The sequence below is a fragment of the Hydra vulgaris genome, chromosome 01, assembly GCF_038396675.1.
Source record: "Hydra vulgaris chromosome 01, alternate assembly HydraT2T_AEP".
NCBI classification, from domain to species: domain Eukaryota; kingdom Metazoa; phylum Cnidaria; class Hydrozoa; order Anthoathecata; family Hydridae; genus Hydra; species Hydra vulgaris.
In genome coordinates this window covers 52,142,993-52,158,118 of record NC_088920.1, presented here as the reverse complement: position 1 = coordinate 52,158,118, position 15,126 = coordinate 52,142,993, and the positions used below count along the sequence as shown (strand labels likewise).

Sequence of the window (15,126 nt, the reverse complement as noted above, 5' to 3'; positions counted from 1 at the left end):
AAAGTCATGAAGTCATGGCTTTGCTTCTCATTTGCTGATGTAAAACTTTATTGCTCAGTGTGTAAACTTATAGGTGTACATCACTCACGTTGAGCTAATAGTGGCTTTTGTGATTAGAGACTTTTGACGATAGACTAAGTCAGTAGTGGCAATCGTAAGGCAAAAGATATGAAAGTGTTGACATAAATTTATTAGAAAAAGTTGAGCAGGAAGAATCATATATGTGTAAGGTACTCGGAAGACGTATGAGTGTCATTAAATTTTGCTGTGAATATGGTTTAGCACTTCGTGATAAAAATGAAATAATAAATTCACCTTCAGATGGGAATTACTTGAGAATGCTAGAGTAGCTTACTGAGTATGATGAATTTTTAAAACAACGTTTAGATAGCCTTGAAAATTGTGGAAGTGGAAATTAAAATTATCGTTCATCCACAATTTTTAAAAATTTGGTGAAATTTATAGCAAATCTTGTGCTAAAAGAAGTTATCTCTATATTTTAGTCAGTGTCGTCGGATAAGCTTTGTGCTCATGTTGTGGTTTTTGTTTCTGTCTTATAAAAGTATACAAGCTTTCAAAAATTTCTCGAGTTATTTAAGTAGCCGTGGCGCGGCCATTAGAGTTCTGGCTCAGAACTAAGAGGTTTGAGGTTCAATTTTAGCTCTTGGCTTTGGCTAGAAAAGTAAAAATGGTTTAAAAAGAGGCGTAAACTTCCTGGTTAGAGAAAACTGGGGTAAAACGATGTATTGGGTTAAAATGAGGTTTTGTAAATACACCCCTTTTAGAGACATAAAAGTTATCGCAAATGGTTTAAAGTAACGTTACATAAGACGATTCGAAAGAAATAGTGTTGGTACTTTGCTACAATGTTGTCAATGTTGTATTTTTTTGTTTTCAAGTAAATTTATATCAATTTTGATGTTTTTGGTTACTATAGAAGAGCAACTTATTCAATTACTCTTGTTTTACCATTTATGCTCTTTTGTGGTGTTCTGTGAGAAGACATTAGATCTTCTTGGGGGTAGCTTAATAACTCAATAATAATAATAGTAAAAAAATTGCGTTCCTTGCCTTCCCTATAATCAAATTTTCATTTAATATAGCGATCTATTTTTATATTCTTTTCGTTTATTTTTTTCCGCGCAGCGTTTTTATAATTTATTATTATTATTATTCTGAAATTATTCAGAATATAACACTAATGTGGACGAAGAATATTTTACAATATTAATGTCGAAAATTGCTTAAAAATAGAATGGTTAAAAATAGTTTTATTAGTCATAACCACTGCCTTAACAATTTAAGAAAGTTTTCATGTTTCTAAAAACTGTTTCAGCAATCCCAGACCATTGATTACGTTTGATCATGTCATTTCTAATGAATACTATAAGATATTCAATTGAAGTTACTGGGTCAATTTCACTACTAAAAATTTTTTTTTTATTTCTCTTTGTCACAAACTTTATAAATTGTGTTTTTTTTGTGGGTATTCGGTAAAATAAATTTGGTAATTTCTACCATAATTTACATATTTTGCATACATTAAGATACTAATCCTTAAATTATTTACTCAAAAACCAAGTAATGTTTGTTTTATTTTTTAAACAAGTCCCTCAGTACACACAAAAAAAATTGGGTAAGAATGGTCCACCTTGTTTAACGCCAACATTTGTTTAAAATTGATAGATTTATAAGTATTACAATTCACAAAGACACACTTAGTGTACCGAAAAACACTGACGTTTATCGGTAAATCCAAGTTGCAAAGTTGTGCAGATTTAATTGGACGGATGATACATTTTTAGTAAGACCCGCTTATAAAGTTTTCTCATATAATGACGCAAACAAAATAGTGGCGCAAAATTTATCCGACGACACAAGATTTATCCGATGGATATCGAAGAACGTCAAACCGCTGCACAGTGGAGTATTTAAGGTCAAAAGTTGATCAAAATTATTTTATGGCTTTTATCAATTAGATAAACTATTAAAAGCAGTTTGAAATCATAATATAATATTAAAAATAATTAGGCAGGTTTTTTTTACCCAAAACACAATTTTGCATATAAACCATACAAAAAGAAGTTGAAAAAAAAAAAACTTAAAAAAAAAACTAAACAATTATACAAAGTGTTAAACTCCAATTAAAACATTAAATGCCTTAAGAATAAAAATGTTTAAAAAAAGTGATGTAAATACAAACAGCTTAAACAAAAAGAGACAAATAAACAACTCTCAAAGCTTTTGTTCTACGTCTCTTGCTTGGCGAACTCAACACGTCGAAATCTTTTGATGGTCGACCAGGCCTTTTTATTATACAGGTGGGTAAACTTATGATAGCATTGAACCATAGTTCATTGTGCTTCAAAAAACGTTCTTCTATGTTGTTAGCAGCTATCTATTTTTGTTTAAAATGAAACTTGATAGTATTTAAACCATTTTTTAGTAAAATTTGTTCATTTTCAGTACATTTTGTAATAATTTTAAGATGATCTTCTAAAAAAACAAATTTGTCATCAATTTTTTTCTTTGGGCATTGTTTCATAACATCGTAGAGTCCTTCTAATCATCTCTTTCATCATTAGTTGGGATTCTGAAAAAAAAATGAAATAAGTTTTTTATTCAAAAAAATGTTTTTGTTAATGTTTTTGTCGTATTATTAATCAAAATTAAATTTTCAAAAATTTTTAGTCTCGAATATACAGGGGGAGACCGGGGCTAGTTGGCCGCAGGGGCAAGTTGACGAACTGCGTTTATCTTCAGAGCCTTTCATCAGAGGGTGACAAAAATTACACAAAAACTTCCTTTTTAACCATTTCATCATTCACTGTAGTATTGTCAGGATTCGCGCATGCGCATGGCAGATATTGAAATTTATGCGTTTTTTGGACAAAAACGTAACTTTCAGAACATCGCTTCCTTTTTACTTTACAAAGAAAATAGTTAGTCGTATGAAAAAAAAATTATTGTAAAAGTTCCAGTCTCAATTCATTTACTATATCTAGTCAGACTTTTTTTTCAAAGTTGCCATTTTTCAGGATCTATAGACTGTTTATTGAAAAAAAAATTTCGGTAAGTTGGCAAAATTTTCACGGGGTAAGTTGGCTCATAGCATTTACTATTGAAAAAAATATAAATTTTTATAAAATTATTATTATTATTATTTTTAATTTTTAACAATATTGAAAAAATTTATTCTTACAAAAAAATAAAAAATAAATTTTTTTTAAGTTTTTTTTTTCACAGAAAAAAAGTGGACTACTGTTTTGGCTTTTATACGTACTAATATTCGGTACCAGCTAAAAGTAATATTAAATTTTGGAATAAAATAGTTGCAAAAATTAATATTTAAAAAATTTCTATTAATTTTGCACTTAATAGTGCATTAATAATCATTTTTATAGTTTGGCAAGTTAGGGCAAATTTTTTTTTTGAGGGCCCGGAAAGGCCCCAAGAATTTTTTTTTGTAAATAAATGCAAATTTTATAAGTTACCCTAATTCATATTCTTTAAGACTACACTTTAATGTTTTCAGAAAAATGTACTGTTAGGGCTACAGAGCTCATAGAGAAAAAACCGAGCCAACTAGCCCCGGTCTCCCCTATTAATAAAAATCTCACTTATTAAGTAAAATGAAGAAACTATGCATTTATTTTGGGCGCTTCTGCCGTTCCCCCCCCCCCCTTTTTTTTTTTATTTTATTGCCGATTATGATAGAAAACTTTATGCTGATTAAGAATCATATAAAACCAGAGGTCTAAAAATCAACAGAAAGTGCTCTAATTCACTGTTGAAGTTTAAAATTATTAGTTACAATTAATTACACTAAAAAAACGCTAATATTCGCCATTTTTTTCATACTCGGTGAAAATTAAAATCCTTTTCAAAGATGGATTTAAAAAAGCATTGTTTCTATCAACAGTGTAAAGCAAAACTGTTAAAAAAATGCTGAGCGCATTTTCTAATTTATCTCTGGCCCAAACCCTAACCCTGTCTGAAATCATGTACGTTTAATCGCGCCAATCCCTATTTGTCAGTCGATGTATGTGCATTTAGTTGTGTCGATCCCTATTTGTCAGTCAATGTATGTACATTCAATTGCGCCAATCCCTATTTGTCAGTCGATACATGTACATTTAATATTCCACTGTGCGCTGTGTCAAAAAAACATAGCCATGAAGATAAAAGACAAATACCAAACCTTCATGACTTTGGTAGAACAACATAAAAATTTAAGTTACAAGAAAACGAGTTAATGGATGCAAAAAGGTCAAGATTTCAACATGCATACGATAAGCAGAGCCTACGACATCAAAACAAATGATGTGGCATACCAACCGAAATTGGAAAAGTTGTTTGGCGTTAAAATTGACAGATAAAGACGAAGCATTCCATTATGATAATTGCTACCGGTCTTACTTGACAATTTGTGCATTGACGGTTTCACGGAAATGAAAAACTAGGTGAAGATAAGCGAGGAAAGACAATAGTCAAATCAGAAAAAACGGAAGGCTATGAAAGATACCACTAAGTAGGAAAAAGCATGCAGAAGTCTGCAGTATATAGATGCCCTAAACGGACAATATTAAAGGAACCAACTCGAAAGAGCAAAATCAAAAAAAGACTTTGTTGTCGCCTTCCAATCATGCCAGAAACACCGTCTTTAAGTTCAATAAACAATCCTACTAATCCAGGAGACATGTCTCCAAAGATTCCCGTAAGAATTAGTCGTAAATGATAGGACGAACGTATAATAAGATGCAATTCAGTGCTCATGCAACCACAAAATCAGTCGCGGTGACGTTGCTGGTATCATCGTAAAAACTGCTAATATCGTCTTTGGTCAGAAATGGACAATCAATTTAAATCGGCTAGATCAAGAATTGAGTGATTCTGAGTCAGACTCAGATAAAACGGAAAAAAGCACACTCGCCAACAACCTGAAAAGGCTTCACTCTACTAGAGATATCACCTAAGTTTTTCCCTCAGCGAAAACTATAGATAGATATTTGGAAGATGCATCTTACTTCAATCTTCAGATGGCAGCAAATTGTGATATAGTTACAGTTTGTTTAGACAAATCAACGAAAGGTGCCAGCCACAATTTGTAAGATATCAAGGCGGACGACATTACAATCAGTGGTCCAGACAGAGAGTGGAAAACCTAAACCACGGAATATATTGAGAATACTTTTCATTCAGAATCTGAGGACGTGGTAGCCAACGAATTCAAGCTAAAGTGTCTTGCGGTGTTGGCGGAATCAACTGTGGATGAAGTGAAAAGTGCTATAGATTTTTGGATGTCATACCATTCTGGAAATTGTAGCATTTTATTAAAAAATCTAGGTGTTGAGGATGAAAAACTTTGTAAATGTTACGCGCATTTAATACTGGGCATGGGTCATGCTATCAGTAAAGTATTTCGCGACACCGAGCAAATTGCCATAGCCAAGTTACTCTTGCCAAGTCATACAGTTGCGGTAGTGGTGTAGTGGTAAGAGCGCTCGCTTTGTAAGCGAGAGGTTCGGAGTTCGACTCCCACCACGTCCCTGGAAGTACCGCGCTCAACTTAGTTTCTCCGCGCAGCGGCCTTGCTCGGCAAGGTTCGTGTTTCGGAGTTTAAGAGTTGAGAGAGGGTTGCACTACGAATAACAACAAAAAAAAAAAAAAAAAAAAAAACACAAAAAAAAAAAAAAAAAAAATGAGTAGCCTCCTCGACTGTAGTGGCCCCCCTCGGGCCTTGGGTAGGTGAATAATCTAAAAAAAAAAAAAAAAAAAGTGTTAGTCACTCCGTATCCTTATAAAAAAAACACAAAGACTGAATTGATCTTCAAAATATTGAACACTGCGGATTAAGAGGTTTTGTTTCTAAATAGTAGTCAATCAATCCAAGACTTTTTTGAAGCGATTGTAGACAAAAACTCTGACAAACTTATACAGTTCATTCTCTGTTCAGAAGTGTATGCCAAAGTAGGCAAGATGGGTATTTTTTCTACAATGGAATTACTTGGAATTGACAAGAGAAAAACAGACAAACCAAGAATTAATAAATATGATTAAAGCTGGATCGGTGTGCAAGAGTTTTTAAAACAAAAATTATTACGACGGAAAGCTAGAAGCAATGCTGGCTGTGGCAGAAAAAAGCTTCTTCCTGCTATCTTGGCTGAAATTATGGACGCATAAATTCAACAGATAAAAGAGATGGACTTTTCCCACAATTCATCAATCCAGACTCTAATGACGTACGGAAAGACTGATCTTAAAAGAGAGAGAAAAGCTGTAAAAGTTCGCAAAGCTGGACAACCGCATAAAAATATGAGGTGGAACTACATCAATTCAGACCATTTCTAGAAAGAATGTTGTGACAACCAATGTCTACTTGCTGAATTCAGTTTACTTTAGATTTTTTATTACCTGGAAGTGAGAAGACACGTTGGAAATGGGCAATGACTTTCTGTAAAGTAGGTAAAGTCAGGACGCATAAAGCTGATTTTTTAGCTAAAATGAAACAGGCTCATCAATTAGCGGTGATTAAACGCGAAAAATTAAAGAAAAAAAAAACATGAACTTGATAGCGCCACAAATCAAACAGCAACGATGAATAAAATTTGATTCTGAAAAATTCAAAATGGTGATTTTTACAATTGACGTATTAAGATTTTCCATCCATAACTCAATGAAACCAAAAAATGAACTCTTGAACAACATTGATACACTACTCAGTTTAGTCCTGTAAAGAGTGATGACGTGTAAATGTTTGTTTATTCAATTGATGATGTTGATTCTTAAAGTGGTCCGAGATTATGACTTCTAAACAGCTTGTAGAATTCTTTGCTCATTCAGTTGATTTGTAAGTCGGGCTACAAATTGTAGATCGAATATTGTATTGGTGCCTCATCATTTTTAACAGTAAAAAGTCCAATATTGGGCTTGTGATACTTTTTATGCATGAAACAACCGCAGAATTGAATTCAGCAACCTCCAAATCCTATAAAAAGAGATATTGGAAGCCATGGTTGCGGCTTCAATACTTGAAGTTTAAGGCAGTGGCTATTTTTGGCTGCCATCTTGAAAAAAATGTACTTTTCTAACCTAAATTGTCATGCTAGGTGTATTTTCTTTCCAGAATCGAACTCTGCGTCAATTTTGCCTCAGAAAACACTCGTTACCCTTAACGTTTTGAAAAAAGTTTATCATTTGCCATACCTTATATAAAAGCCAAGATTCACAAAACACATAAGCTTTTTTTACGGGTCACCATATTGAAGATAAAAATATTGCTTTTTATGTTGTTGTTTTTAATATAAAATGGTTATTATTTTTGAAATTTTCATATAACTTTTTGAAAAAAAAGTAAATTATAGATAATACTAGAAATGATATTTGAAAGCCAATATCATTTTAATGTACAAAACAATATTAGTTAGGTGGAAGAAGACTTTCATTGAAACTTTGCAACAGTGGAACTTAATTAATTAATAAGCTTAAGTGTAATGTAAGTTGGACATACTCTATCCGATTTTACTTCTTTTAAACTAAATATAATTTATGCTTAAGAATATTACAAAACAATGATTTTTTTTTTTAAACATCTTCGCTCTTAACAAGGCTGAAAGTAACCACTAATTAAAGTTGGAAGTTACTAGAAAAAAAAAGATGAAGATTGTAGAGCAAGATAACCATTGACAGACGACTTGAAGGATTGCAAACTATATAAATCAGGAAAGCAAGATGAAGGAAGTGAATTCCAAAGAACTGATGTTGATGAGCGCTTGCTTTATAAGCAGGAGATCCAGGTTCGAAACAAGCTCTGGAAAAATTTTCGCGTCACGGTAAGGAAGGAGGCGTGAACTTCCTGGTTAAATGCACTTCCGCGGTGTTCTGTGACAAGACCGTAAGGACTTCTTGGGGCACCTAAAAAAAAAAAAAAAAAAAATGTTCGAGGAATAACACTAGACAAATAAGAGTTTTTGGAGCACTTAGGAACAGTCACAGAAAAAGGATGAGATTTAATTGAATGGCAAGTAACACGAGTATGAATTTTAGCAGATGGCACAACAGGCGCTTGCTCTTTAGAGCATTGCCCATTATAGTATTTGTAAAAAAGAGAAAGAGAAGCAACATTATGACGATGTGATAATAGTTGGAGTTTGGCTGCAAGAGCAGGTCCAACTATGTTTACAATGCATTTTTGCATCTTGTCTAAAAGAAAAAGGGCATCATTAGAAAATCTGCCCCAGGTACGGCAACAGTATTCCATACAAGGCTGGATTTGAGATTTATAGAGATAAAGAATAAAATCCGGAATAAGAAAGTGTCGAGCTCAATCTGATGCAAAATTAGCATCTTAGCAGATGCTAATTTTGCAACAGATTTGATATATGGTTTCCACGAAAGATCGGAAGTAAGAGTTAATCCTAGAAGATAAAGAGTGGATGGCTCATCAAGAACATTACCATTTATAAATATAGGAAGATCTAAATTGTTGCAATAAAGGTTGGCTAAAAAAATTGAGTTTTATCTGAATTAAAGTTCACCAGCCACTGTGAACCCCATGCTGTAGCAGAAGTGAGATCCTTTTCAAGCTCAAATGCCTCCTCCAAGCAATCAGAGAGTGTTGGCTTCTTATCACGATATGAATAAATGGTAGAATCATCAGCAAAAAATACCACCTTAGAAGTGAGAATATCTGGAAGATTGTTAATGTAAATTAAAAAGAGTATTGGGCCAAGGATAGAACCTAGGAAACCCTGAAGTTACAGAATAAGAAGAAGAGTGCTATCCATCGAGGACAACTTTTATACTACAATTGGAAAAGAAGAATTCAATAATTTTAAAGATGTTGCCGGATACACCATAAGAAGAAAGCTTATGGAGAAGACCACCATGCCAAACTTTATTAAAAGTTTTAGAAATGTCAAGAGCGATGATCTTAACCTCTACACCTTTATCTAATGCGCGATAAAACCTATCGGTTATTACTGTAAGCAAATCAGCTGTAGAACAAGAAGATCGAAATCCATATTGTTGATCAGAAATAAAAGTTATAAGATTCAAGATGAGAAATTAGGCGTTTGTTAGTTAAAGATTCATAAACCTTGCTTTTGATAGGAAGAAGACTAATAGGACGGTAGTTAGACGAATCCGATCGCTCTCCAGAACTTTTGAAGATAGGGATAACAGATGCCGCTTTCCAGCAGGGTGGAAAACAAAACTCTGATAAGCATTTGTTGAATAGCTTTGAGAGTATAGACGACAGCTCTGGAAAACACTTCTGCAAGACAATAACAGATATGTTGTCCGGGCCACAAGTTGTAGAAGAGTCTAAGCAGGAAATCACTTTAGATACAGAAGCTGGAGTGATACGAATTTCAAGCAATTGATCAACCTGTTTGTTGACAATATCAGGTAGAACGCAACTAGTGAAATCAAGAGATGATATTGATGAAAAGTTTTTGGCAAACAATTTAGCTTTGTCTTTAGGTGAGGTGACAAAGTATAAACCATACAAGAGAGGTTTAATTAAAGATTTGCCCTTATTATTAATACTATTAAAGATTCTCCAGAAGTCAAGAGAGCCTAGTTTTTGAGATGAGATACGAGATTTCATGACCTGAGAATAGCGGGCTTTGGCATTTTACAAAACCTTATTTACAATGGTTTCTAGCAGTAATAAACAGAAGTCTGTTTTCTGGAGAATTGTTTTGCTGATAGATATGGAAGTAACGGTTTCTATTGGCAATCGCAGCAGCACAATGTGAGGAAAACCATGAAGGAGAGTGAGGCTTGACCTGGATTTGTCGAAAGGGAACAAAAGATTCCATGCCAGCCTGAATCTACGAAGATATGTAAGTAGCACATTTGTCGACAGAAAGACGAAAGATTTTTACCCAAGGGTCATCACAAAGAAAATCACGGAAAGAGTCCCAGTCAGCTTTAAGGTAGTTGTAAGAGGCACGATAATAGGGGGATTTAGGTGATGAAGAAGAATGAGATATTAATTTTAAAGAGATCAAACTGCAATCAGAAGCACCTAAGGGTGAATGTGGAGAAGCTGAGCACTTACTAGGATCAGAAACAAGACATAAGTCAAGTAGAGAAGGTGAATGATTCGGGTTGTCCGGAAAGCGAGTTGGTAAGTTGACTATTTGAGTTAGAGATTGAAAAAGACAAAAATTGTGGACTTTAATGCCTGCAGAATCACTGACAGTAGAGCCAAGCCATTCAGTGTGATGAGCATTAAAGTCACCGACAACAACAATATAGGCTGATGGATAAAGAGAGAGGACTAGATCAATATGATAAAAAATAACATCAAAAAGAGTGCAGTCTTGAGATGAAGGAGAGTGATATAGAACAAAGAGAAAGGCGATAGAGTGAAGTGGTGCTAAACGAAAGAAACGAAAATGGTGAATTCTTATGAATGTAAATGCCCAGGCCAAGCAACTATTTGAGTCTTTACGAATTAAAGAAAGATAACCATCAACACTTAGATCACAAGATGAGACAGCTGAACTTAAATTAGTCTCACAAATAGCAAGTAGGTCTGGTGAACTTTGCAAGAGAAAAGACTTAACAGAAGAAAAATTACTTCGAATACCACGAAATTAGTGAATGATAGGTTTTAGAGAACTTGCTGATGATGAAGGTTTTTTGTATTTTATAGTTTTTGGTAATTGGTTCATTTTTAAATTTGTCGAAGAGCTTGATTCAAAGCATCGATAGTACTCAGAACACTGTTTAATAGCCCAAGCGATTGCCACATTACTTTAATAAATTAACCTTGAGAATGCAGAAGAAACCATTAAGTCCATTAAACAACACCTGAGATACATTTCTGAGGAGCTTGTAGTCTTTTCTTTGTTTGACAAACTGCAGAAAAGACTATGAAGGGTCAGAAACTTATAAAGGTACCAAGACTAAAAATATTCATTCCTTACAAACCGAAGCCTCCGATTATTGCTTGGCGTGACAAAGAAAAACTTTTTTTTCTTATTTTTTTTTATCGTTTTTTATTGGAAAAAAGCCATGATTTCTTTTTCATCTGGTAAAATTAAACAAACCCAAAGAATGGCTAAACATTCCATTAGAGTATTGAAACAAATTCGATGTTGCAAAAAAATTTGTATGCAATTTTCTTGTGTCAACGATATTGCAGAGCGAAGTATCAAGTTTATAGGAGACATCAAATACAAATGTTTGGATCCAGTAGAAAGAGAACAACTTTTTAAAGGACCATATTTCACAACTTGCGCAAGTTGTGAAATATGCTCCTTTGAAAACTTTGAAGGACCATATTACTCAGAAAAATCAATTGAATTAAATTTTCAACAAACTAAAAAATAAAATTTTTTTTTCGTATTAATAACGCGATTAGTTGTATATTTATAAACAGTTTAATAAATCTTTTGTGGGATACGTAAAAATAGTCATAAATTAATCAAATTATTTTATAATTATGTCTTAATAATTAAACCGTTTCAATCTCATTAAGAAAAAAATAACAACTAGTGGATAAAAAAGTTGCGCAATCCGTTATTTTAACTTGCAATATTTTTGTGGGGGATCTATAAATCGTCCTATATTCAGAATTTTCGGTAATTAGCGTTTTTTGATCAAATGTATTCACTGGTAAAAACCCCAGTTAAAAAGTTTAAAACCCTATTGATGTCGAATGTCGAAATGAGATGGGAAACCCTATTGATACAAATCCCGTTTAGCAATTTAAACGGGATCTGTATTTGCGATTTTAATGCGACTTTAAAAAATGGCTGCTGTATCAATTCCACCGCCTCCCCCACCTCCACCAATATTTTCTGCTGTAATTGATCTATCAAGTAACCAAAGTGTTCCAGTATCTACAAACAAACTAGTTAACGATACAGTTTATGTTAAAGAAAAGACTGGTACAGTTCCTTTGACACCAGCTCAACTGAGAAACTGTAGCAAAGAGTGGTCTCTCGCAGGAGATGCTGGGGTAATAAGCGATCTATGTTTTTTATTCAAAACTGCATGATATTTGTGACAAAAAAAAGTTGAAATAAGTTTTATTGAAAAAATTTAATCATTTTTTTTGCCTATTTTTAAAATTAGAGTTAAATGTATGATTCGTTAAAGGTTCTTAAACTGCGAGCAAATTGATTCAAAACATTTTTTGAAAATCAAGGTTTATAATTACATAACGTGTTTCAAAACAATCATATATAAATAATTTTTTTTTTCAAATATACATTTTTTCAATTTAACTTTAAACATCATCTCCCAATCTATAAATAAAAAATTTTAAAATGGAAAGTATAAAAAGTATAATACGACAAAGTTCTGATATTTGTGTACTTCTTTAGTTTTAGTTAAGTATTCTTTATTAATGTAATCAAAAAAATAATTAAATTTATATACTTATTTTATATTTAAGTCTTAGTTTTAGTGAAGTTTTTTCAAACAAACAAATAATCTTGTAACTTCCATACAATTAACAAACTACATTCTTTTGTACACTTACCTTAATCTTTGTACATCATGGGTTAATGCATAAATAAATATGTGTAAAAATTGCTATTTTGAAGTAAAAATTTACAGATTAACTTTTCAGTGTTGTAAAAGTTTTCTCTTCTGACTTATAAATTGTTTTAAAGCTGATAACTTTTTGACTTAATCTAATTGTAGCAGTTGTATTATAAAGTTTATAATTATAAATTTTATTATAAAGTTTATAAAGCCACAGAGATATTTCATATTAGTGACATAGCTCACTCCACATCACTTTATTTTTAAACTGTTGAGTAAGTTTTAAACTGTTGCTAAGCAGAATATGTCATTTTTATAAGCTTTTAAATGCAATATGAATCAAAGCTGCTATGTTTCTGCAACTATTTTTATAAATATTTAGTATGCTTTCTTTAAAAATTTGTATTACATATCATCAAAAATATAAACTCATCACTTTGCATTGTCATTACAAGGGATGAAAGTAATAAATTTTTACCTTATTTGTTAAGTTGTATTTTTTTTTAAAATTTCTTTTAGACCTATTCATATCTTTTTAAATATATTTCAAATTATTTGTATATCTTATAGTCCAAAAATTTTGTGCAATATTATCAAATTTCTGCGTCTTATTAAAAATAGATTAGATGCAAAAGAAATCAAACACAAAGTTGTTTATTTTAAACCTTTTTTTGTTTTTAATTGAATTTACTTAATATATTTAAAAAAATCTCCAAAAAAAGGCTTAAATAATTTCTTTCAGAATAATTTATTGTTATTGCAAGTCCTGTTTTGAATTAGGTTTGCTTTGTTTCAGTTGCTGCTTTATTTGCAAGAGTTTTCTCATCAAATATTATCAAAAACAACAGATATTGAAAAGTTGGTTGACAATATATACAATATTACTAAGGTAATTTTATTTCCCTTAACATGTTTTCATTATGTTGTTATTTTTATTGAACATATTAAGTATATTATACAAAGAATAAAATTAATAGAGCAATTATAATTAAATAGATCTTCTTGTTTGCCACCAGTTCTCTATAAATAGATTTTTTTCTTGTCTATTGTCAGTTGTCTGTAAGCATATTTTTTTTCTTGCCTATTATCAGTCGTCTGTGAGCTAATTTTCTTCTTGACTACTAATTAAAAACAAAACAAAACAAAAAAACATTGTTACAACCCTCTCTTAACACTGAAGCACAATCTAGGCAAACAAGCTCACAGCATGCAGATTTAAATTAGGTGTAATACTACCAGGCATGTTGTAGAGATCAAACTCAAACTTTTTGAACTTTTTTGATTTAGTGAGCGCTTTACCATTACACCACAACCTCATCTGCCATTTTTAATTTTTTTAAATATGAAAAACTCTTGTGTTTAAAAAACTTTAAATGCTTAATTAAAAAAATATTTTTCTTGCTTTTTATATTTTTACATAATTACTTTAATATTCTTTCAAATTATTGTTTATACTTGTTTGCTATCGTTTTTATGTGATTCATTTGATATTAAAGTTTACACGAAACCTAGAAAAAAAGGTTTTCAGTAAGAAAAAACTTAATTCTAAAGATAATTCTGCTTAATCACTACCCACTAAGAGTTTATACTTCTTTATTCAATTTTTATTTATTTAGAAGTTTATTACTGGTTTTACTGGCTTGAATTTCTGGCTAAAGGGTAGTGACATTTATAAACTACATTTTTAATAAAAGCAAATCTTTGATTTTAAAGGTTTTTAAACCCTATACCTAAATTATTTTCACTTTCTACTATATAAATAAGGAAGTCAGATAGTATAAAATCTTGCTTTCCTTTACCAATGATTTATACAATTTAAACATCATCTTATCTTAGCATAGGAAAATGCAATCCAGAGATTACAAAGAATCTTTTGGAGATTTAGGCTAGGCTTTTTAGAAAACTCAATTAGGTCTGTAGAACTAGGAAAGCTTACAGTTGAAAACTGGTGTAGCAAAATATCGTCTATAAAATAAATCAATAAAATATTTCTACCTAAAAAACTTAACTAAAGGTCAAAAAATTAAATTTTATATTATATCAATATTTTTAATGTTATTAAAAAAATGTCAGAGAATGCAGATAAAGCAATAAAGTAATAAATAAAGCAACATGAGCTTCATAGCCAGTGCTGTGTCTAAAACCTCCAAACTCCCCAGTAGGAGGAGGGGAGGTCTAGCAATATTAGGAGGCCCATATTCAAATTTAGAAAACTATTTTGAAATATCAGAAGTTTTTTTTTAAGAAATTAGGGGCCCTAATGACAGTTTTTTTGTGAAGGGGGGGGGGGGAGGGGGTCCAACCCTCCTGGCACATCACTGTTCATAGCAACGTAATTGACTTGCATTGGGTTTTGATATTTTTGATATTTTTGCATTGGGTTTTGTTATCTGGATGATGTTATGAATATGAAATCTATTCTATTCTAAAAATCTATTCAACCAGTCAAGACAGCCTTGTTGTTTACTGTTAATAATGTTGACTTCAAATGTAAAATATTTAAGCTTCATTGTTGCTATATCAAAAAATCAGTTTTTAAATTAAATTATCTGTATCTTTTTTAATGCGAATTGAGAATAGAGTACAGTACCTCCCATTTCTTGTTAGTAGCTGCTCAGA

At 31.8% G+C, this 15,126-nt stretch overlaps 1 protein-coding gene across 1 annotated transcript in view; it reads left to right on the top strand.

Moving 5' to 3' along the window:
* Positions 1-11,663: 11,663 nt before the first annotated feature.
* Positions 11,664-15,126, top strand: part of LOC100211357 (WASH complex subunit 2A) — a 105,879-nt gene continuing 102,416 nt past the window's right edge. The window contains exons 1-2 of the mRNA XM_065788550.1: positions 11,664-11,977; positions 13,304-13,396. Coding sequence (XP_065644622.1) covers positions 11,768-11,977; positions 13,304-13,396 — 303 coding nt within the window. The 5' untranslated portion in view covers positions 11,664-11,767. The remainder of the gene's footprint in view (positions 11,978-13,303; positions 13,397-15,126) is intronic.